Here is a 22,669-nt window from a genome sequence, read left to right on the forward strand (position 1 = left end):
CTGTTTTTTTTGTTCTTTTGCAATGCGGGTTAGCATGTCCCCGTCGCTTGTCCATGTATCTTAAATTGTGAGTAAATAAAAAAGAAAAACTCAATCGTGTTCATCGCTTGTTGACGATGGTAGGTGTTTGCTTTGGTAGGGTTTCCCATACGTTTTTGCATTGCTATATTCCATCTACTCCTGCTTCTCGTCGATGATGGCATGAGAGTGATGTTTTTCTCATCTTCTAGTTAGATTATACCTGTAAATATTTATTTGCCCACGAAGCATCCCGTTTGTTAGATGGAAAAATACACTCACAAACATTCTTTACTGGATGAAAAATGTGCTTGAAGCACTAGTTACAGATATTTTGCTTTCTTAAATGCTACTGATCAGCACATAATCATTCTAGTTGAAATCTTTGGTACGTAACATCACGTCATAGATACTAAAAAAGTATGCTGAAATGTTTGCATGTTCTGCTTTGTTCATGGATAAGGGTACGATTTGATGTAGCTTGGTGAAATAATTGAATGATATAATTACTCGGGCACATGCTGCTAATATTACACTTTTTTTTGTGCTGCGGGAGGTTTTTGTAGACCCTTCCGAATAAACATGATTGAAACATTCCGTAAAGAGACTTTATTGGTGGAAAGAAAGTATCGCGGCGTTATTATTTATTAAATAACAAAAGGGGTTTCTAACTGTGAAGTAAAATACTCCTAAAGCTTTTAATTTAATTTATTTTTTTTATTTATTGGAATCATGATATATGAGAAGTGCAACACGTTTATGTTAATGAACTGATTTTTTAAAGACTTGTGTAGACTGAATCATACATAAATAGCTAATGTTGTATTACATTTACTTTCGTTGCAGACTAAAACTCGAATGTGATAAGCTGGCGAGTGAAAAAACAGAAATGCAGAGACATTATGTTATGGTAAGTGTATATCTTTATCAGCTATAATCGTTGCTGGATTAACGCTATAGGAATTACGCTCCTCAATTCGTCTTATAAAAAGGAATCCTAATTGTTGGTGCTGTAAGGAAACTACTACCCCCTGTCCTAGATAGAAACGCTCGCCTACAGAGAGGGTTTTTATTTTCCTTCCCAAAGCCAAATATGATTATCGTGCTTTTACTTCTGTTTGTCATCGATACGGCGAGCTATTTATTTCTTTTGAAATAAACATCATTCGCACACGTACGCGTACGGTTTGTTTGATTGGATGTCGTAACCAGCACCGCAGACGAAGAAGCAGCAGAGAGGGAGACGAAGCGTATCATTCTATTATCTGTCGTACTCCTCACTGTCGCCGATTGGAGGATGGGCTGCCAGCTGTAATGTCGCACATTCAGTGATCGTTCAAGTAAATTGCTTTATTTTATTAGCTTGTGCTTTTGTGTACTATGGAAGGTCGTTTCGTCATTTTTCCGTGGAGGAAATTGTGATGGCCATGAAAATCGCCACATTGGGACAAAAGGCCCTTGCTTCGAAGACCAAATAGGAAATATCAAACAGACTGGATCAATTCAGGCAGTTCAATCAATATAAACGTGTGCTTCTTTCGACTGTGTTTAAGTGAATTGGACATTTTCTTTTTCTTGTTTAACTACATTAGTTGCTATGTTTCACAAATTACTAAACAATTTTATTTTTCAAGTCTCCAATTTCTTTTAAAACATAAAACATAAATCTGTCACTCGACAATATTCCCTTAAATTAGTTGCATATTTTCTATGTCATTAGAAGCATCAAACATCTCTTCTTGTGATTTAGAAATTAAAGCATTAACGGACGGAGCATATATAAAGCACTATCTAACCCTAGAATAAAGTTACCAACAAAAATTTCAGAATAAAATCCGCCACATGTGCTGTTTTCGCTATGGCTTATCGAAATACGTAGTAATTATTCGAACGGAATTCCGATAGTCTTCACTCTTGAACGCTTCCATTGCCCGTGTGCTCTTGAAGTGGAAGTAAATGCTTTAAGGGCCACTAATCCAACAAACCTACGCAGCTTAAATCTTCTTGCTGGGCAATTGTCCTCCTTGCTCGCTATTCGATGCGTTCGTTCATTTGGAAAAGCTGCTACGCAGAGTTGGCATTATCTGAATCAAAGCAAAACGGCTTCTGGCTGCACTTCACTGCAATCGCAAACACACGAGCACCGGGCGACTTAGTAGAAATGAGGAGCAAAACAAAAGCCATGCCAAGTTCAGACTAGGATCGATAATTCCACACCAAGGCGCACGATCCAACGATCCACCACACTGCTACTACTGCCACTTCTGGTGACACTCCAGTCGTAATTGGTATTCCTGTCGGCTACGAGCAATTTCGTTTTATTATTTTATATTTATTATCAATTAAGAAGCACATCTATAACGACGGCTTTCTCCCTTATCCCTTTGCAACCGTGCGCGCACCTACCACCGTGGCACCGCAGTGGCAGTTTTTCGGTAGCCAACTAGGTTAGTGCTGGTGTGACGGTGAGAGCGGCATGACACCATCACCAACATCCCAACCAACCACTAAAACATACCGCAGCAGCAAACATCCATTTGTAGTACCAGCTTGGCACACGAGGACATGTGTATGCAGTCGGAGCGGGATTAGCAGCATAAGCTTTCGAGTGCTGGAAACGGGATTCGGTTTTATGGTTTCCGGACAAACTTTTCCTACCTGGAGCTCTTTTGGTTGTGTTCCGTCTGTACCGTTTGAAGTGTAATGCATAAGTGAAATTAGTTGCTACAATGTACTATGTTGCTGCATAATCTACGAAGCGTTTTTATATCAATTGTGAGCTACCGTTGCAACCATACATCGATAGCTGCAAAATATATATTTTGTTTAATTTACTATTATGCTCTCTTCTTTTCGATGTACAATTTCGAGGTTCACTGAAATTAAAAAGCAATCCATTTGAAAGGCACATTTACTTAATGTGAAGGGTAAGATATGGTTGAAACGAGCTGACCCAACACACTTTTGTGCCAAAATTGATACCATCGGATTTGTGCTGGATGGTTTTGTTCTTCTGTTTTTTTTTTGTTCGTTCCCACTTGACCGCAACCTAAAGAGGTGGTGCTAAAGTGTGTTGAATGATGCTTCCATTCCACATCGACAGGCCCGCGCACACAGGAATGAAAAGTGTGCTTTTTCTGCCAGATCGCTTTCACTGTGTGCAAGCAAAGTAACTGCTGATGGTGCCAAAATGGTGCTTTCTTTTCCGTTTTCCACTCCTCGTCGACACCCGACTCTCGCTGTTGCTACGTGGCAAAGAAAATCCGGCTTCGTTTGCAGGCAGTGAAGCGAGAAAACTCGCTCACAATGTAATAAATTACGATAACAATACAATTTAATACATCAAATACGTTATGAACGGAGGGCCACCGCCAGTCAAGTGAGGAGGATGCATAAAACTGGTCACACTGATGCCGAACGATGCCCACCAAATGGCAAGCAAATAGTGCAAAACACTACTGTGAGCGGTAGTGGATAGGGCAGATATACCACGAAGCGGGAACTGTGCCACCCTGTGTGTGGCCCAGGCGGCAGTTCCAAAACGGCGGCATCGCTCTTCTCCATCCGCGTCGCCGAGATCGAGAACTTTCTACATAATCATAATCATAAATTTGTTGCACTTAATACAGCACGGGACTCAGCGCCAGTGCTCAAGGGTGTGTGTGTGTAAGGGTCGAATGCCAGGATACCAAGCGTATGCTGTTAGGTTCGAGTGCAAAAGTTCACTCGTAAGCGGTTAGAGCTGCATATCATACCCGCGTCGTCGTCCGCCGTGTGCCGCTGAGTCAAATGTCCCCTCTCCCCTCTCTCCACACGACATGATGGCCGCACATTTTATGGTCATGTTCTGGTGAGTGTTCGCGTGCAAAGTCTAGCCATTCGCTGCGGTGGTTGGGTGGTTTTGAGACGGGCGTTCGCTCGGTTGGCCATGAGAAAATTGATGGTTTTCGGTGGAATGGACTTTAGAGAGCGAACGGAGGAAATGGCGATATATATATATATGTACGAAGTGGTTTTGCTCTGGTGGTTGAAATTATGAAACTTATGAGCGTGAGAGATAGATTTATGACACCTACCCTAGTGATTAGACAAGCCATTTCCCTGGGCTAACTGTGTAAAGCGTTTTGGACAGTGTTGTCGTGACTTGAACTGGGTGTGATAATCAAGATCAATTCAGAAAAAATAGTAGTTTTTGGTTCTTTATGCTATTTGCAGCCGAACACTAAGAAAGTAGATTATTATTTCAAGTACATCAGTTTATAATCCAAAAATTACAGTCTTTTAAATTCAAAATTTTAAATAATTCAATGTTCCCAAAAAATATTATTTAAACTGAAATATGTTATTAACCTATTAAACTTGATAGCGATAAATGTGAAAAGGTTTTCAAGGCATGAATAGAAATACAATGCATCTCATGTTAATTTAGAAGGATATCCCAAATTTGTCGTGAATTCCAATGCTTTTCGAAATGATGTTATTTTTCATACCATTTTTCATAGCAACTTCCCATAAGAGAAGTTAACTTTATATGATGGGAATTGGACTCCAAGCCACCATTTTTGGACAGGCTTATTCGTAACCCAACAATAATTTCTAATGTGTTTGCATCTGTAAAGGGTTCCGTAGAATTCAATTCCCTTCCAAAAAGATCACTATCAGTAAGAAAGTGTCATGAGAGTGTTCTAACGTTATGATAATCTGCATTGAAAACCCCTGCAAACGATACCCTAGAAACGAGCTATTACCTAGTGCTATACTAAGCTTCATATAAAGAGCAACTACAAACGAATAGACGAGGATGAAACAATGTGATCTATCAGTTTTTGTGCGTGTATTTTACATTACGCGCGTTGGCCTTCACCATTTTTAGCTGCTCGCAAGCACTTCCGCTATTGCACCGTACCGGGTGATAGTTTCCATCGTATGTCCTCTTGAAGTTAACTCCCCTACACGTCCTAGCACAAAGTACAACGCTTTGCAGGCCCCTTTCTTCAAATGTAGCTGCAAAAGCACAGTGGTCGGTGCAAAATCATGAACACCACCACTACCACCCCTTGCAAAAGACCCCACTGGGCGCTTCGTGCTCGTCCAAACCACGGACCATTGGGGGAGACTATCCCCAACTTCCGTGTAGCGCTCGCTTTGTTCACATCCGGCAAACATTTTGTTGCACATTGCGCGTGGCTTTGTGTCAGATGCAACGAATGGTCCACGTTGGGTGTGTGTGTCTGCATCTTCTCACGAAACTGCAATTTTTGTGTGCATCTCGGTAAATGCGAGGTGAAGGTTCAGCTGTTGATGTATCTTGCGATGTACGTGTATGTGTGTTTGAGGTGCACTTCATATCCTTCGCTTTCACCCCATTTTTCTAACGACTCTCTGTGTGTTCGATGGTGGTGGCTATGTGAGCACCATCTCCCGCTCGTTGCTTCTTTGGCAATGATCAGTAATGATGCCGATGCTGCTGCTACATCGGTGGCCGCCGATGACGATGATGATGGTTATGGTGTAGACTAGATGCATGGTTCACTCGATGGTGTCATGGTGTGTTTCTGCTTGCATGTTTCCCAACGACCGACAGAACGGAACACACCCGACAGGCATCGGCATCAAGGATCAAGGCGCACGGGGATCCAACCCACATGCCGACAGAAGGAGGAACGAAGATGGGGTTGGAGTTAGTACGCCAAGAGGATTGCATCATTGCAACCAGCATACGGGATGTGCCAGTTAGCGAAAAGGCAACAGCAGTGAGCGAGAGAGAACACGAGCAAAGAGACTGTAAATATTTTTCCACAAATTGTGCCCCCTTTTTTTCAAAAGCGTCTCTTCATCCAAAAGCTCCAGCAAATCTCGTTCCACACGTTTCTTCCCTTTCGTTTCCGGCAGTGGTGTTCTGTTGGCCAGCCGCAACATTTTCACACATCGTAACTTTAAGCATTGTACACTACAACTACCCTTTTTCGTCCTTGCGGATGAGGGAAAGGAAGAACAAAATGCTTGTGTACACAACACACACACATACGCCTATCAGCACACAGCAGTGAAATCGATGATCGTATGTTGCATTTTATTCGATACATCAGCTCACAGGAGCGGCATCTAATCGAACGATACATTCTTGCCGGATGTTCCCTTCCATTAGTTCCGGACCAAAGCGGACGATGGAGCGCGGTAGCGGAGGCGGTGGTGTATGAAAATACATTCCACTTTTCCTAGGATGCATCGTGCTTCCGTGTTCCACGGTGCACTGGTGGAAGCACATACACACCCCTCAGGGATAGAGAAGGAAAGAGCATGGTGGGGAAAAAAACTTAAAACTAAAATTGAACCACCCATACATGGATGGGGAGGGATGCATGTGTGTTGGGACTATTATGCATTCAGCTGCTGCTGGTTCGAAGCCGCAAAAACAACCACACGAAGTAACCGACTCGGCTCCACAAGCTCTGCCGCCTGCCAGCCACTTCATTCGTCGCACTTCCTTTTCACCATACTTAACACCGCTTAGCCTGTTTCGAATGCACTGGCACCACCCCCTGTTGGGTTGGTGTTTTATTTTTTCCTATTCTTCTCCTAGGGATGATTGTTGCTATCCTCCGTTCGCTTACAACGTAACACAGCAGCAGGGGGAAGTAAGAGCAACGTGTTCCGGTATATTAATGCATTTTAGGATGCATTCCGCTTCTCGCAACCTCACGGACTTTTTAGCGGGGCGACAGGGACCGGTTGAAAGGACGGCACAGACAGACAGACACACAGTCAGACAACTCTTGTAGCTCTAGGCGAACACTGTTCGGGAACACTGCCGGCACAAAACCACATCCGATGTTTCTAAGTGCACCCGGTGCACCCAGGCAACCACTCAGAATTGTTCCGGGTTTTTTGGAGAAGCAGAATGGCGCAGCAGGTTGGGGTGTAGTAGGCAGCGCACACACACTCGTACGTGGAAAACTGGTTCGTTTCGTGCGCCGAGAGTACGAAATGTTTCAGCATATCCTCTTCTGGGTGTCTGGGAAGGATGCACGCTGCGAGCTACGACAGTGGAATGGAAAGGTGCTTGTAGATTCTTTTGCCCTTTCTTTCCGCGGTGCCCGAACCCAGGAGTCAGCACCCAGGCACACTTTAGTGAATCTTTCGGAAGAAATTAGTTTCCTCGGGGGCACTGTGGCGCTTCGTAGCAGCGTAGGTGGCGTGAGGCTAGTGCCTGGGATTGCACCTCTCGACCATCTGCGGCTAACCAAGGTTATGCCGGAACGATCAAGGAAGGTCAGCTAGGTCTCTCTATCTCCGTCTCTATCTCACACTCGGTAGTAAGAAGTGATACTACCGCCGGTTGCAGAGCATCATCGGTCAGAAGCCACTTCATAGAAGCGAGCCAGCTTGTTTCGTGATAAGTGGGTTAGGGCATCATCGTCGTACCACTTGTGCGCCGCGCAAGGCATCTCCCAGCGTTTCGCCACATTATGCAGGCATACCATCTATTGGCTTCTAATCAGCAGCAGTAGCTCCAGTGCAGTAGTAGACGGAGCAATAGGAGGAAGCACGCGTGCACGGGTCGGTGTAAATTTACTACCAAGAGCACATGTTGCCTTTGCGTGTTTCTGTGTGTTGTTTTGGAAGCTTGATGCGTCTCGCTTTACCAGTCCGTAAGAAGTGGACGATAATGGGAAAAGAGGGGGGATAGCAGGCGGTGTAAGTACCGCAAAATATGCTGCCTAATTGTTTGCACGTGTGTGTGCTGAAGGTGAGAACAAGACAGCATTGCGCACCGGGGCAAATTTGTTCTTAATGAATTTTTCACTTCAGTGTTTGGATGCAAACCGACAATTTCCATTAATAATGCTCGCTCTGGCCACTTGTGTGCCCAGAAAAGGCTTGCCAATTCATACTCATAAATCATGAAATCAAATAAAAAAAATGCTGCATCCAAAATGTAAACGGAGCAGAGATCGTAAGCTTCCATCGTCTGGCTGTGAATGGTGGCCAGCAAACTTTAACCTGCTCTTTTCACGTTCACTTGATGGGAAGGATAACTGTTAGGATGTGAATACCGATATTTACTACCCATCGGAGGATGAAATTGAAAAAAAGAAAGGAAAGCAACATATGTGGTATGTGGTGGTGGTAGTCTTTTATTGGCTCCGTAGGGAGCAGGCGGGATGGGGGTGTGTAGCGAGACGTGATGTTTGCAAATGGAGATAAGTTGTAGATTCATACAGAATTCATATATTTTACTGTTCGTTTGTTGTTTCGTTTACTCTTCGTCCCTTCCTCAAATGCCGGCTTGAGGATTGAGCGCGCATATGGTTGCAGCACGAACTGAAGCGAGAACGATCGATGACAGCCAGCCAGTAGAAGAGGTTATTGGGAAAATGATACGAAATTGTGCATCTTTGCATTCCATTCACCTAGAAACAGCTGCTGCTGCAGTGCTATGTGGACAGGATGAGGGAAGCTTTTGAATATTTGCCTGAAGCATCGTTACCATTCATGGGCTATTTGCATAGAATATTATGCTTGTTCAACAATGCATTACTATCATTTTTGTTATTTTATTTTGTTTTGTTTTCTGTTGGTAATTTACGATAAAATTGCTCGCATGTTTTACTCTAAAAATGGATTTTAAATTTTGAACATAAAAATGGATTTTTGAATTTTTATAGCAATTTAAAACACCCAACAAACCTTACTTTCTGCCGTCTTCCGGTGCATTTCACGTGTCTCGCCCTTTTACTCAAAGCTTGACACTTTTTTTTCATTTTTAACTCAAAGCGATAATAATTCATAATAACTTTATTATGCCCGGCGGGAGAAATTCATCATACGTTTCATGCATTCTTTTTGCAACATATTCCCCATTATGTCATTCGCCCAATTTCCTCGCTCAGGGGTGCTGCAGGGGTGGGTGTGTCAGTGTCAGTCAGCCAGCCAGCCATTTCAACGCGACTAGTGGGCAATGCAAATTGACGCACACAGTACTCACACACCGGGCTGTGGCTGGTAGTAGCGAACCTGAAAGAAACATAAAACTTTAGAAAACGCGAAATGGCCCCACCGGTCGGGTGCCGTGATCATGGACCGCTCGTGTTCGTGGCCATCCCACTAGCAGCGATGGTTCGTGTGTACCGTTCGATGGGGGGTAGTAGCAATAATTTTATTCTTTATGCAAATTTAAGCATAACACCCACCCGTTATGGATCGTTCCCAGCGCCGTCATCTTCAAGTCTCAGCTGGGGTGGCGTACGGGGTGAGGTAGTCATGGCCTATGCCCTCGGTGCAACTCGAACGTCGGTCCAAAAAAAGGTACTCTAGATGAGAAGGGCACGTCGACTTTCGATGACGGCTCTTTAATATTCTACTCTACGGGGAAAACCTCCACCATAGTAGACCATCGAGTCCCGGTCGCCCTCCTGGTTCCATTCCGGAAGTGGTTGTAAGTGATGAAAATGACGATGAACATTTTGACCTCCTCGCGTTCATCCGACGGCGCACCACTGACGTGAAAGCTGGCGAACGATTGGAGACGTTTTCTCAACGCGAGTCAAAACCTTTTGCGACCTTCTGCGTTGAGTTGGTTAGTTTGGCGGTAGCAAGAAAAGCGGAACTGGTACGGCTATTATTATTTTACGAGATTTTCACACCGCCATTACTGTACACCCGGGCGGAGAGTGTCGTTGGGGAAGAGAAATGAATCGTTTCATTATTGTATTTTTTCAGACAGCACAGCGCATAAATATAGCTGTTGGAATAAGCAAAGCAAATCAAGTTTAAATAATATACAGGAAATGAATGGTATAAGGTAAACAATTACATCTAGGTTAACCTCCTTCTGACGTACACACAGTTTTGCTGTATTCGTTTAACTAAATAAAAATAATAAAACCCTCCCATACATCCGAGTTGCAAAAAGCCGAAATGGAGTGGAATGAAGGTGTCTGGTCTTAATTATTTTGCCCTTGATACTCATTGTTCCGTAGGCTGTATTTGCTGGTTTTAGTATTCTTTACTGCAGCGTCTCTGTACAGTCCATAAAATAATGCGTACATATCAGCAGACGATGGAAGCGCCCAGCCTCTCATCTATTGCAGATGGTATCTTCGCAGAGTGAAGCGTTCGTTGTGAGTCTGCTACTCGTAATATAGCCTTTTTACTGACTGTCGTACAACGACGGAGGGTTTATAGGATGAGTTCACCTTTCTTTTGTGGTTGGTTGCTGCATAAACATGCGGTGGTAACAACTATATGTGGCATTTTTCACGCTACTATATGTGCGAGGTGAAAGTGTCAGACAGATGGAGTGCGATGCATAGAGAGAAAGGCACACAATATAAAACAGGTAGTATTTGGATGAGAACAACGGATATGGGGTTGTTGGAGCAACTACAAGCTTGATTCTTTCCCAGTGTGATTAGATAATGTGTAAATAATGGTATAAATACTTTGCACATAAAATACCTTTTCTTTTGGTGTGTGTTTTGAGAAAAAGTAAACAGATCTTATAAAGATATTAATATTATTGCCTGATCGTTTTCCTCACGAAGATTCGTTTTTGTGTTCAGAAAGGGGCGATCCTGAATAACAACCAGTTATAATAACGCCATCTGGCGGTGCGTTAATGAGACACATTTATTTAACCTTATGTCTAATCGTTATCAAATGTTTAAACATTTCCAAATCTCAAATGCCCCATGTATAAGCATGGTTTTAATAAATATTCAATTTTAATAAATTTCAAGGTAATGTTATAGTAAAGCATCCTTTATTGTGTAATACTCCACACACCTGTATAATCATGCCAATTAAAACTCAAAAGCAATAAATATGAATGAATGTTTTATGATAGTACTAGCCTTAATTAGCACGATGTACCGATTTTGCATTTCTAGAATTCGAAACGAACTTCTTTAATTGAACCAAGCAATCACACTTATGCAATAAGCGAATCCGTTTGAACCTCCGTCTCGGTAGTAATTGGAACGGGTCGGTTTAAAATTCTTTGGCTTTCCCTCGGCCCAAGCCAGTACTCGATCACCATTGCAGCGAGAAACATCTCAAGTGCCTGAAAAATGGAAACCCATATCGGAAAGCAACATTCGCTGGAACGCTTCCAAGCGATGGTAGCTTGGCAAAACCGTGTACTGGCCCTGTTCGGATGCTACATGTATCTCGGCAAAGAGCGAGTGTCTTACCGCATCGTGCCGATCTGCTTTATGGCCTGCTCCTTCGTCTTGCTGTCGCTGTACAGTGCGGTCCAAGCCAGGGGCAATATGGGTCAGGCTGTGCTGAGCATTGTGGTCCTCTTCTATGGTATCATCGGTGTGACACGGTTGGCGGTAGCTATCAGCAATCCGGCCGGTTGCTACCGCTCGATACAGATCGCCGAGGAGATGTACCAGCGTGCCAACGGATCAAATCCGGCGGAATGCAATGTTCTTGCGAAGTACACCGACCTGTTCTGCAAAAGTGTGCAACTGTACACCGTCTGCTTTGTGCTGAGCGTGGTAGTGCTTACGCTGATGCCCTTTGCACTATATCTACTGCGTGGCGAGCGTTACTTGCCGCTAGGGATCGTGCTACCCTTTACTGCTGAAGCGGATGATTTCGGGTTTTGGTGCACACTCGCCGTGCAGCTGGCGTACATGTACACAGGTCCTTTTGGGCTGATTCCGTCCCAGAACATATACTTTGCGTTTGTGTTTAACATTTGCCTGCAGTACGAGCTGCTGATTGAGCGGTTGAAGCAGTTGGATGAAAGGATTCGAAGCTCCAACAACCTGAAGCTGACCGTGCGCGATCAGTTGGTGAAGATCATTCAGCTTCAGCAAGAGTCTACAAAGTATGCAACCGGATCGAGGGTTTCCAAAAAAAAAAAGCAAAACATTAATGATGGCATCCTATTTTACAGCTACATTACACACATTGAGCGCTTTTATCAGCTGCAATCGTTCGTGGAGTTTCTGTGCAACTCGCTGCAGGTTGCGCTGACGTTGAACGAACTGCATCGTGTATGTTGGTCTCGAGACACTCCATTTCCTTTGTGTGGACAATCACATCCTCACTGGCGTTTGTATTTCAGAACTTTTGGTTGCCAGGATTGTTCATACTACCGATTGCAGTGATGCAGATGCTTATCCTATGCTCCTTGGGGACGCTGATTGAGCTGAAAAGCGATCAGTTCAAGGATCAGCTGTACGATATAGCCTGGCCCGAGATGGACCTACCGGAACAGGGCATGTTCAAGTACGTGCTGAAAAGTGCGCAGCAACCTAAACAACTGACGTGTGGTCGGTTCGCCGTTATCAATATGAACCTGTTTCTGGCGGTTTGTATGCGTTGTGTAGGAATGGCAGACGGCAGCAGATGAATGAAATTAATGCAAGACAATGTACGATTTCGTTTCAGATTCACAAAAAGATTTACTCATTCTTTATGATGCTGCAAAACATGTAGGACAGGCGGACAAGATGTCGTAGTTTCACTAGTAGCACGAGATTTTTGCCAATAATAAAGCAACACCGGAATGTACAGAACTGTTGATGCGTAAACTTCCCTCTACACAAGTCACCGAAATCAGTTTGATCTGTAAGTGCGACAGCTCTGTAGTTCCACGGTCCCGTTCCTTCGTTGTACTTCGCATAGATTGTTTTCGGTGTTATCAATTCAATGTACAAAAAATGGGGAAAAACAAACTTCTCGCCCATTTCGAGCTGATTGGAATTGTGATCCTGCTGCTCGTGCTGGTTCTGGGTGTTCCCCCTTAGCATCTGGCTGTTAAATCCTTCATTTGATGGCATTTTTTTTTGTTTCTGTTGTTTTCTTTTTGATTTTGCGTGAACCACACACAAACTCTCAGATTCGATTGCATTTCACTGCGACCATACCAGCCCAAACCGAGACATGATGATGGTATGCGCTCGCATGTACGCCCAGAGCTCGGTCCCGGCTGATACATAAACTAACACAACGGATGGTGGAGCGATGCGTGCGCTGGAAGGGCGGGGATGTGTGCTCCCCCTTGCCCGTCTCATGTGTGCCGAGCATTTTTCACCATCCCCTCCCATCGGAGGAAATCGCATTCGCGCATTCCATAGTGCGTAATATACCGACCACGGCTTCACGGTTCCAATGTTCCATGATATGCATCTTGGTTGTGGTGCCACCGGGCTGCCATTCGCTTGCTCTACAGCCAGCCCACACGCGCGCGCGTTGGATGATGCGTTCGAACAGAGTGCACTTCCTGCTGCCACATGATATAAGCATCGACGGTGGTACGGTGTGTACGGCCCGCGTCGTTCGATCCGCGCTCTTATTGGTGCAATTTCATCAGCCTGCCAGTGCGACGGCACACTGTGGACGAAATGTTTCTCGAGCACAACCCAGCCCTGGCCCAGCGCTCAAACGAGGCAAAGGACACTGCCACAACCACCTCGAAACCACGGCTCGCTGTGTGCCGTCCTCCATCGCTCCAAAGCGGCTGGTGGATGAAGCGCGGCAGGCAGGCAACGAGAGAAGAGAGAGTGTGCTACAACGGCAACGGGATCACATGCGTCGTGTGTACACGGTGGATGGAGGTTAGAGGTTAGAGCAGCATAAAATACGAACTCTATCATCGGGCGAACCAAGCGGGCAAGGGGAAAAGGCAATAGATGGCGAATCCATCCTTCCCCTCGTGCGTCGGTATCCATCCGTTTGAATCTTCAGCCTTTATGCTACTGACGATAGCGCGAGGACGATGGGCTCGAAACGCATCTAGCCGCACATCTGTGCGAGCCTCACAGAATCTCTTTCCCTGTGCGTGTCCGTGATCTCGCCATTGGTGTGTAGCCCATTGCCCATTGGACATGAGGGAGCGTGGGAGCACCATCAACAACAGGCAACAAAAAAACACCCTGGATTAGGGAACCAGGGCCGGGCCTCATGTTAAGCGGGGGTACGCAACAAAAACAGGAAAGGACTTGAAGCCTACGGAAGAACGTGAAGCATCGTGTCTCTTTCCATCTCGCATTGCGAATGCGAAATGGCAGGCTTGCGTGGAGATTGAAATGGTAAATGAAATGAAAATTTGGTACTTGGTTCTCTGGGACCGGGGCTCGGGTGTGATGGAATGGGGGGAAAGCTTTTTCCCCAACTATCCTGTGCCCGTCCCGCGCTGCAGTCGTTTGTGAAAATATGAGTTTTCTAGAAAGCGCTACACCGAGCGCTCGCCAGCCCTTCCGCTTTTTTGTACCATATCACGGAAAACCGGAAGGATTGTCTGTTTGTTGATGTTGCTGTTCGTCTGATGTGTGCTTGGGTGGAGGTGTGGAGAGTGGAGAGCCGTACTGTCATTTGGTTTTTTGTCCTGGTCCATCGTTCAAAACGCAGACGCAGGTGAGGGAACACTGTGGGCTGTGAAACGATATGCCACCGATGCATCGGAATTTTCTCCACTCTATCTGCGAATCCGCAGGATCTGTGCAGGCTCTGGGGTTGGACGTGGTGGGTGTGTTCGTGGCTCTTCCTGTTCATGAAGTCGTGGAATACGTTTTCGTTGGGCGCGCGAGAATCGATTGCGAACGTGTGAGGGACATGTAGGTAAAAGAGTGAAGGAAAGGCACTTTTGTGTGTATGCGCGTGTGTGTGTATGTGAGTTTCACATAGCACGCACTAACACACACACACAGACCTTCATCTCGCGTATCTTCTGTGCGCCAGTGCGCATCACGAGGAGGGAGCGCGGGTTCGTTAGAGCGAAACCGTTTCTCGTCGTTCGGTAAAGGTTTGGGAACCCTGGGAAAACATTTCCCGCAATATCACCAACGGGGTTGGTTTCTCTCTTTTTTCTGTGTGTGTGTACAAAGATAGCGCATCGGAGCACCAGTTAGTGTGTGTGTGTGTGTGTGTGTGTGTGTGTGTGTGTGTGTGTGTGTGTGTCGTACGCACTTTTCCCCCGCTTGGTGTGCCCTGAGTGCTAAGTGATAGGAGCAAAAGGTCGGGTCGCCAGATTACGGATTGAACAAATTCCATAACGTTGGCCAAAGGATTCGTTTACGTCCTCCCCCGGAGGAGAGTTGGGAAGCGGGACGATCTTCCACCGTGTAGTGGGTGGGGAGGGGGCTCAATGGCCACAAACGCAAACCATGTGCACAACGAGAACCACCGGACCGGGTTCGTTGGCGTAACAACAACACGTTTGAATTGCAGTTGTGGAGCTGGCTGGCAAAGGGAAGGGAGAGCACAACTGCACACGGAAGGATCGGGCGTTAGTCTGCGGATGCTGCGGGTTAGCTGTGGGAGGGAAGGAGGAAGGATACGTTTGTTTCTGCAGAGGGATATTTTTGTTTTGCGTGAAAATCCTGACGGTGTGGTTCGTCGTTCGTCGCCGTGCGGTTTTCCTTTTGTTTCCCTTCCCTTCTAGTATACGTGTGGGAAAAGGGTTTGTGTGGGTGTGTATGGATGAACAGGATTCTCGCATGTTAGTGGCATGCTCAGTGTTGCGTATTTATACAGTATTAATTATAAATTTATCGCTGCAATCCGATCTCTCTTGGGCGACCCTCTTTGCATTTGCCAAATAATGTCGACGCTGCGGGAAGGGGTACCACCGTAGAAAGGAAAGATGTTGATTGCAGGGCGCACCTTTAGTATTGCGCTCTGTATTCCGAGAATTTCTGTGCTTTTCCTTGTATTAGATTTTAATGCATTAGATTAATTTTGTTGTGTATTAAATGAAAACAGGGCTGTACAGGCATTCCCCGATATACGACATATTCGATATACGTGATTTTCTTTATTTGACAGTTCTTTGAGCAAATTTGGTGATTTGATCTACTGATTTGACACATCAAATGTCAAATACATAACAATATCCCTTTTGGTGGAATTTTAAAATCCATTTTACAAGATACATAACTGTAATCTTTAGTTGAAATCAGATCAAATAATTAATATAGTGGCTAAAACCTACCACTTCAAGCTAAATTATCGAAAATTAGCTATAATATAACTGAAAACCTCGAAATTCGACTTACGCTAATATTCGAGATACGTTATCGCCTGCGATCCGCATTAATAGCGTATATCGGGGAATACCTGTACTATCATTTGCATTATTAAATATTACACATTACAAATAAAAACAAGGCTTGTATTGCGTATTCTATAATCACATCCTTATTTTGTTTAGTAAAAGCAATATTCAGAACAATTTTTACAAACATGTAACGTAGTTTATTTGAATAACTAAAAATCAATTGAAATGAAATGTAAATGTTTCGCATATTTCAATGTTTGTTCAACCTAATATAATCTCTTTAGTTTGTATTTCGATCATCTATTGTTTATGTAACAGTTTGCTGGAACAGAAGGGGTCTTTATACATTATAAAATAATCCAAAAGATTAACTAAACGTTTAAAATTCTATTTTCTATACAGATAAATAAGAATACGCAATTTAGCAGACCTTATACACTGTTAGTTTTCTCGTAATTTATTTTTCCATTCTGAGTTCATTAAATATTAAAACCGAAATTTTAGCCGCTTTTGAAGGCAAAACAAAATCTTTACACTGGAGACTTTTGTTTGATCATCTCTGTATTGAAAGTGTCAAGTACTTACTATATATTAGTAACTACTCCTAAGTATCGCGATTACTGCATTAGCAATGGAGCTTGCATTTGCCTTGTTAGGCATATCGAACTAAATTCCAAACGAATCTACACGAATTTTAAACACGTGTTTGATTAGGCACTGCGGGTCTGGGTGCTTGCTGGATAATTGATCCTGCAAGACGCATCCGCGGATTATTAACGAGAGATGCTGGTAATCCAGATGTGTAAATACTTACGTTTTCTTCTTCTTCGTTTTTCAAGCTAAGTTAAGCAAAAAAAGCTTTTCGCAGTTACCTCTCAATGAGTGAAAGACATCCTAACGATAAAATCTCTGCATACACAATTGTCACTCGAGCAGCGAGGGATGGTGCGGAACAACAAACGGAAATACAAACGAAATCATCCCAAAATGAAAGAGCAAAGAAAGGGAAGGCGTCACGGGGAATTGCCGTATGACAAGGCGCTGCGCAATCAAATCCAATCAAATTCGCATTCAGAGCGATAGGAATAATTTTGAATATTATTTATTCGATGCGGCACCGCCACCCGCGTGTTCCTCACGGTGTACATCATCGTCGTCTGTGTGTTTGCGCCTCGATGTCGATCTGCTGTGCTCCTCTGGGTGGCCAGCAGGGGGGGGGGGGGGTAAGCGGAAAACTCGTTGATCGATGAATGATGTGCCCGATGCGTGGCTGGCGGTGTTGCCTCAATAGAGCAGGAAACGTGGTGGAAGCGCATGACGCAGCGCCAAGTAACGGGATGGATATATTCTGGGAAATTGTAAATTTCACCCGTCAGCGTGTGTTTGTGTGTCGGCAAAGTTTGCACGAAATGTACTCAAATATTGGTCCGTGCCTATCCGTCACTGGCTCGCGCCCGGTCTGTGGGTTGCCCGTTTCCACCGCAACACGGTTCGGGCAGAGAGGTTCGTGCATAAAATTCATCCCTATTTGATTGGATCGACACTCGCGCTTGTGCGCTGTGTGCGAGACCTCACTTGTCGAATTTATCGACATCTTTTCCGATCCGGATGATGTGATTCGTTTTGTGGGAGGAAACGGTAAGGTGGTGATGATGTGTGGAAGGGGCAGCCGCTCGGGATCACTTTCGTCCGACGGAACCTCAAAAATCCTCTCGAACGGTGCGGGCAACTCGGATGCACACAGTTTTGGGGCAACGGTGCAGAATTTGTACATTCATCTTTCATGTTTCGATCTGTGCGTTCCTGCTCAACCTCCCACTATCGTCGTTCGGATGCAAGCTGCATAAATGCAGTTCTAGCAAATATTCAAACATGCATTCACGTATGCACCGTGTGTGGGCCTGAAGAGGAAAGGATTTTGCGGCCACCCGCGTCTGTATGTGCCAATCGGAAGTGGAAATCGAAGCGAAATGATTGTGAAATTATTATCATCATTCGCACAAATCGCACTCTCTTCTGCTCTATAAGGTGCACGGATCGCAATATGAACTGTTGTACACAGTCTCATACACTCTCATACACACAAATACAGCGGCACATACATTTGCCGGCATGAGGGACGCCTATCAGCTTTCAATTCCACTTCGATTTGCTCCGGTGTTTATCCTCCATTTGCATTCCCATTTGGTTGACCGTCGCATTCCCACTTCCTCATGTTAGGGGTGTGTATGTGTGCGCCTTTGCTGGAACCACCGGAAGTCGCTGCTGCGGTGCAGCAACGGGGGTTTCGAAGGTACGAGCGCAATGAAGCTGGTTATAAATAAAATATTTGGAAAATTAAATGCAATTTTCTCCACCCTCCCTCCCTCTCGCTGCATGAGGAAAAGGAGTGGGACTGTGTGTGCTGGTGGGACTATCGGGCAGCGTAGTAGTAGTAGGTAGTGGCTGGATACCAATCCATCTATCGTCCTTTTGGTGCCCGACCAGGTGCCTGACTCGAGTAAACTCTTCCTCCTTCACGATGCAGATGGGCCAGGGCAAGCATATAGCGAACCGATCCTCGACCTCTCTCCCATCTCTCTCTCTCTCTATCCTACTCCCCTCTCTTTCTCACCACACAACTAGTGTGGTTGATGTTACGGAATGAGCATGCCAGACGGCTGTTAGTTTGCTGACTTTCTGTCCTCGGGCACGGCAGCTGGCGAGAGGAGGAGATCGTACGGTCGTGTCGGGACTTCAGCAAAAGGTGCAATTAGACACTCGGTTTTCTACCACCTGCCACCTGCATCCTGGCATCCGATCCGGTCCGTTCGAGTGGTCAGTCGCGCACTCATGTACGTCGGATAAAAATAACAGTCATTATCAGCTTTTATATGAAAGCTGTGCTACGTCCGGTGTGTGGATGTTTGCCCGCCTATGTGGCGATGTGGCAAATCGTGAAGGTATTTAATTGCACCCACACCCCCCCACACACGTCGAGGCGACGACCACAAATGATCGTCGTTGTGTATTATGCATCGTGTGCCGTACGTGGAAGCGTTGATGTCAAGTAATGAGTTCTTCGCGAATCATTGCATATGGCTAGAATAATTGAACAAAGGAATACAGAATTTTCTTAATTATTTGATAAGTTGATATATCATTGATGGAAGAAATTTCCTTACTTTTTTATGTCTTGCATTTTTTACATAATAATCATTCATCACTTTTTTCTTCTCTTTTCAGTACTACGAGATGTCCTATGGATTGAACGTAGAGATGCACAAACAGGTAAGTGTCGCATGCACACTTTACACTAGTACGAGTTGTTACAGAAGCCCAGAAGTGTAACACTCACAAGATTGCACTTAGTGTAACATTCCGTGCCTGAAATTGAACGGTTTCTGATCCACGGATACGGTGCCACGCGCAATACGTTAACCCTCTGCCTGAAAGCCCTAATTGTGAGCAGTCAAACGAAGCGGAAAGAAATCATCCACGAGCACGGTGATGAATAGACGATGAGCTGAGCTTGAGTTGAAAGTTATTAAATTAAAATAACAGTAATAACAGCTTCCACGAGCACAGCACAGCGGGTTGGGAGGCGCCAGCTTCGGGGTCGTCTGGGGAGCCTCATAAAACCTTGGCACAAGAACCCTGCAACTGGCTTTCGCAAAGTGGCTTTCGTCCTCGCTGTCTCTGTTCGGGTCCTTCTTTATTTTTGTTATACCCAGCAGGATGTTTGTGAAGCGTACACACACACAGTTTGGCTACGAGTGGCTTTCTCCGTTACGGTTGGCACCTACACGTTGCGCGCGCGTGTGTATATAATTGAATGGGGTGGAAGGGTGGGTGCGGATGACGGGTTGGTAGAAAACGACGCTGTTCATGAACAGCGAAGCCACGAAATTATCACACCGAGAGAGAGGGCAATCGCTGATGACATTTATGATCTCTCGTGAGTGTACAAAGGAGGAAGCAGGCGAAAGAGACAGGATTGGGGGAGGATGGAAAAGTTCTTTTCCATTTAAGATCCCGTTCCCTACTACATCATAACTTTGGATGAAGCTTTAGACCGGCAGCGAGGGCAGCGATGGGAATAAGCCATCGAGTTTACTTAATTATGAGTGTTTTTCCTTGCTCCGCGCGCGTAACGTTCACCAAATGTGTGAGAGACCTGTGCGGTTTACATGTATGCTTCGTTAGTGCTACATAAGTGTGGAGCAAGAGGTTACAGTTAATTAACAGTCCATTATTCATGTGCTTGTTTGAAGATCAATGTTCCTCCAATTTCTTTGTAAATTTCTCTTCAACAGATAAAAATAAATTATCAAAAACAGCTGAATCGAAGTTTAAATATATGTTTCCAAAATACCTTACCCACCATCCTCTGGCAAAGGGACAAATCAACCTCACTCCAGAAAGGATGTGCTCGTTAGGCGTAGCGTGAGGTCTCGCGATACAACCACCAACACCCTGCTCCCCCTCTGTCCGGCCATGCTTGATTTCGTTGTGACAGTGTGTGGTGACGCATGGGCGGCAAAGGACATAACGCCGCCATTCCTTGTGCGCCAGTGTGCGCTGTCGAAGGAAAAACATAAATCCCCGCGCAACCCCCGTGCTGCGCTACGAACCCCACAAACCCAAACTCGATTATAATTCTCTTAGCATTCTCGTTTTGCACCGAAACACGCACACAGCACCCTTATTGTCCGTGGTCGCTCTGTTGTCGCTTTTGTCTTGCGAGCGCTTGGTGCACGACCGGTGGTGGCGGAAGGAAAGTAGCATTTTCCTCCCAAACCCCCGCAGCGCAAGGGAAAACTCGCTGGCTCTGCTGTAGACCGCCGCACTGGGTGCTCCATTCCTTTGCCAACAATTTAGCACGGAAGCGGAAGTGCTTGATTTCATTGCCTTACTTTCTTCGTGCCTAAGATGCCTGCGCCGCCACGGTTTACGGTTGGGAAAGATGTTTATGTTGGCCTGCTGCTGCTGCTGCTGCCAACACATTGCCATCCGTGTCCCATGCCAGTCCGCCCGCGCTAACCTACCTACCACTCTTATCGAGAGCATCGAAGTGCACAAAGTAGAAAATGTTTCCCGAAGAAAGGGACGGTGGCGGATCCCAACTAACTAGAAAGAGCGAGAGTGCGAGCGAGCAGATGAAATGCTGTGGCGAAGACACCGAGAAAACATCCCCAAAACCCCCGCCTGAGTCTTCGGGCCGCATCCTGGCGCGGTCGTGGCGTGTGAAGCGTGCTCGAGCGAAGTTGTAAACTGGAATAATAATCAACTCAAGGAAGTCGTCAACCGCTCAACGAAGCGTTGCCTCTCTCGTCTCTGGTGGGTCGGCTCGAGTCCCCTCCCTCCCTACGGTTGAGTTTCGGCATCCGTCGAGCAGTTTTCATTCGGTTCAGACAAACTTCAGACATTTCAGGCCGCAAGGGGAAAGGCACAAAAGGGAAGCAGAAGCGAGGGACCATAGAATCCCATGGGCCGTGTGGTGTGCGCGGCACGTTGCAAATGGAATGAATATTGTGTGACGAAGGAGAGGGATCCACTGCCGGGGGAGGAGGCGTGTGGCCGGGCGTACATTATACGGCAAATATTCCGACGCCAGTTCTCGGACAAAGTTTTATGCCTTTCGCAGGCGACGAGCCGCAAAAATGTGTTTGTGTGTGTGTGTGTGTGGAAAGAGTGTTTCACTTGCAAATTTCTTTTGCCTTGCTGCTACACCGTTTTTCCTTTGTTTCCCCGCAGGGATATGCGGGGTTCCCTGTACACGAGACAGAAAGGGAGAGCAGATTTACAGGGCCACCCATCGCCCCCCATCTCCCAGGACCACCGCACAAAGTTATGAAAGCCGCGTGGCGTTTGGTTGGTAATGGCGGTGGCGGTGGCAGTTTGTTGTAGACAGCAATAATAATCATATTATACACGGAATCAGATTAGGCGACGAGCGGAACAGAGACTGGCAGGGGTGAGGAGGTATAGCACAGCCAGCCCAGTGTGGTGGTATATCAAGGGATGTGCGCTCCACGAGCACAAGGGGGAAGGTCTGCTCCGGGATGCGACACGCGGACGGAAGGAATCATTGCCGAAACAAGACTAAATGGTAATTCGATTAGTTTGTTCATTTACTAGTTAGCCCGTGTCAAATGTGTTCGTTGCGGTGGAACAGTTTCCATCGCCGGAACCCCGCCTCCAGCGTCCCTGTTTGTGTCGTCAACCGACTCTCCCCCTCCCCGATGGCCACGAGCGAAACGCGCGCCGTCCGTTTGCAAATGTCGTTTACTGCCGGATGGGATTTCGAGCTGCGTAGTTTCCGGCGTTTTGCAATCAATTGGCAGCCGTAGGGCGGGAAAATGTATGGTCAGTTCGTATGGGTGTGTGTGTGTGTGCGTTGGGCTGATGGCGACAGTGTAAAGCGAAACAGATTTGGTTCGTCCAATTAGCTTAGTTAGCTGAATCGGGTGAAACTGCGCCACATTCCTTTTCATCCGGCACGGGCTGATGGTTTTAAATGATGGATCGATACGATTAGCTTGCAAAACGCAACCACGCACATACCACCACCTCAACTAGAAGCTGATTATCTAATGAAGCAAAAGATTAATGAGACTCAATAAAAATTGAACGAGCTTCAAGATTGGAAAG

General features: G+C 45.7%; 1 protein-coding gene across 15 annotated transcripts in view; it reads left to right on the forward strand.

Moving 5' to 3' along the window:
* Positions 1 to 22,669, forward strand: part of LOC120898368 (protein groucho) — a 183,847-nt gene that overhangs the window by 119,978 nt on the left and 41,200 nt on the right. For all 15 annotated transcript variants that reach the window (XM_040304139.1, XM_040304145.1, XM_040304152.1 and 12 more), the window contains 2 exons: positions 865 to 928; positions 19,262 to 19,306. In XM_040304139.1, the coding sequence (XP_040160073.1) occupies positions 865 to 928; positions 19,262 to 19,306 (109 nt within the window). The remainder of the gene's footprint in view (positions 1 to 864; positions 929 to 19,261; positions 19,307 to 22,669) is intronic.

Source organism: Anopheles arabiensis, chromosome 2, assembly GCF_016920715.1.
Source record: "Anopheles arabiensis isolate DONGOLA chromosome 2, AaraD3, whole genome shotgun sequence".
NCBI classification, from domain to species: Eukaryota; Metazoa; Arthropoda; class Insecta; order Diptera; family Culicidae; genus Anopheles; species Anopheles arabiensis.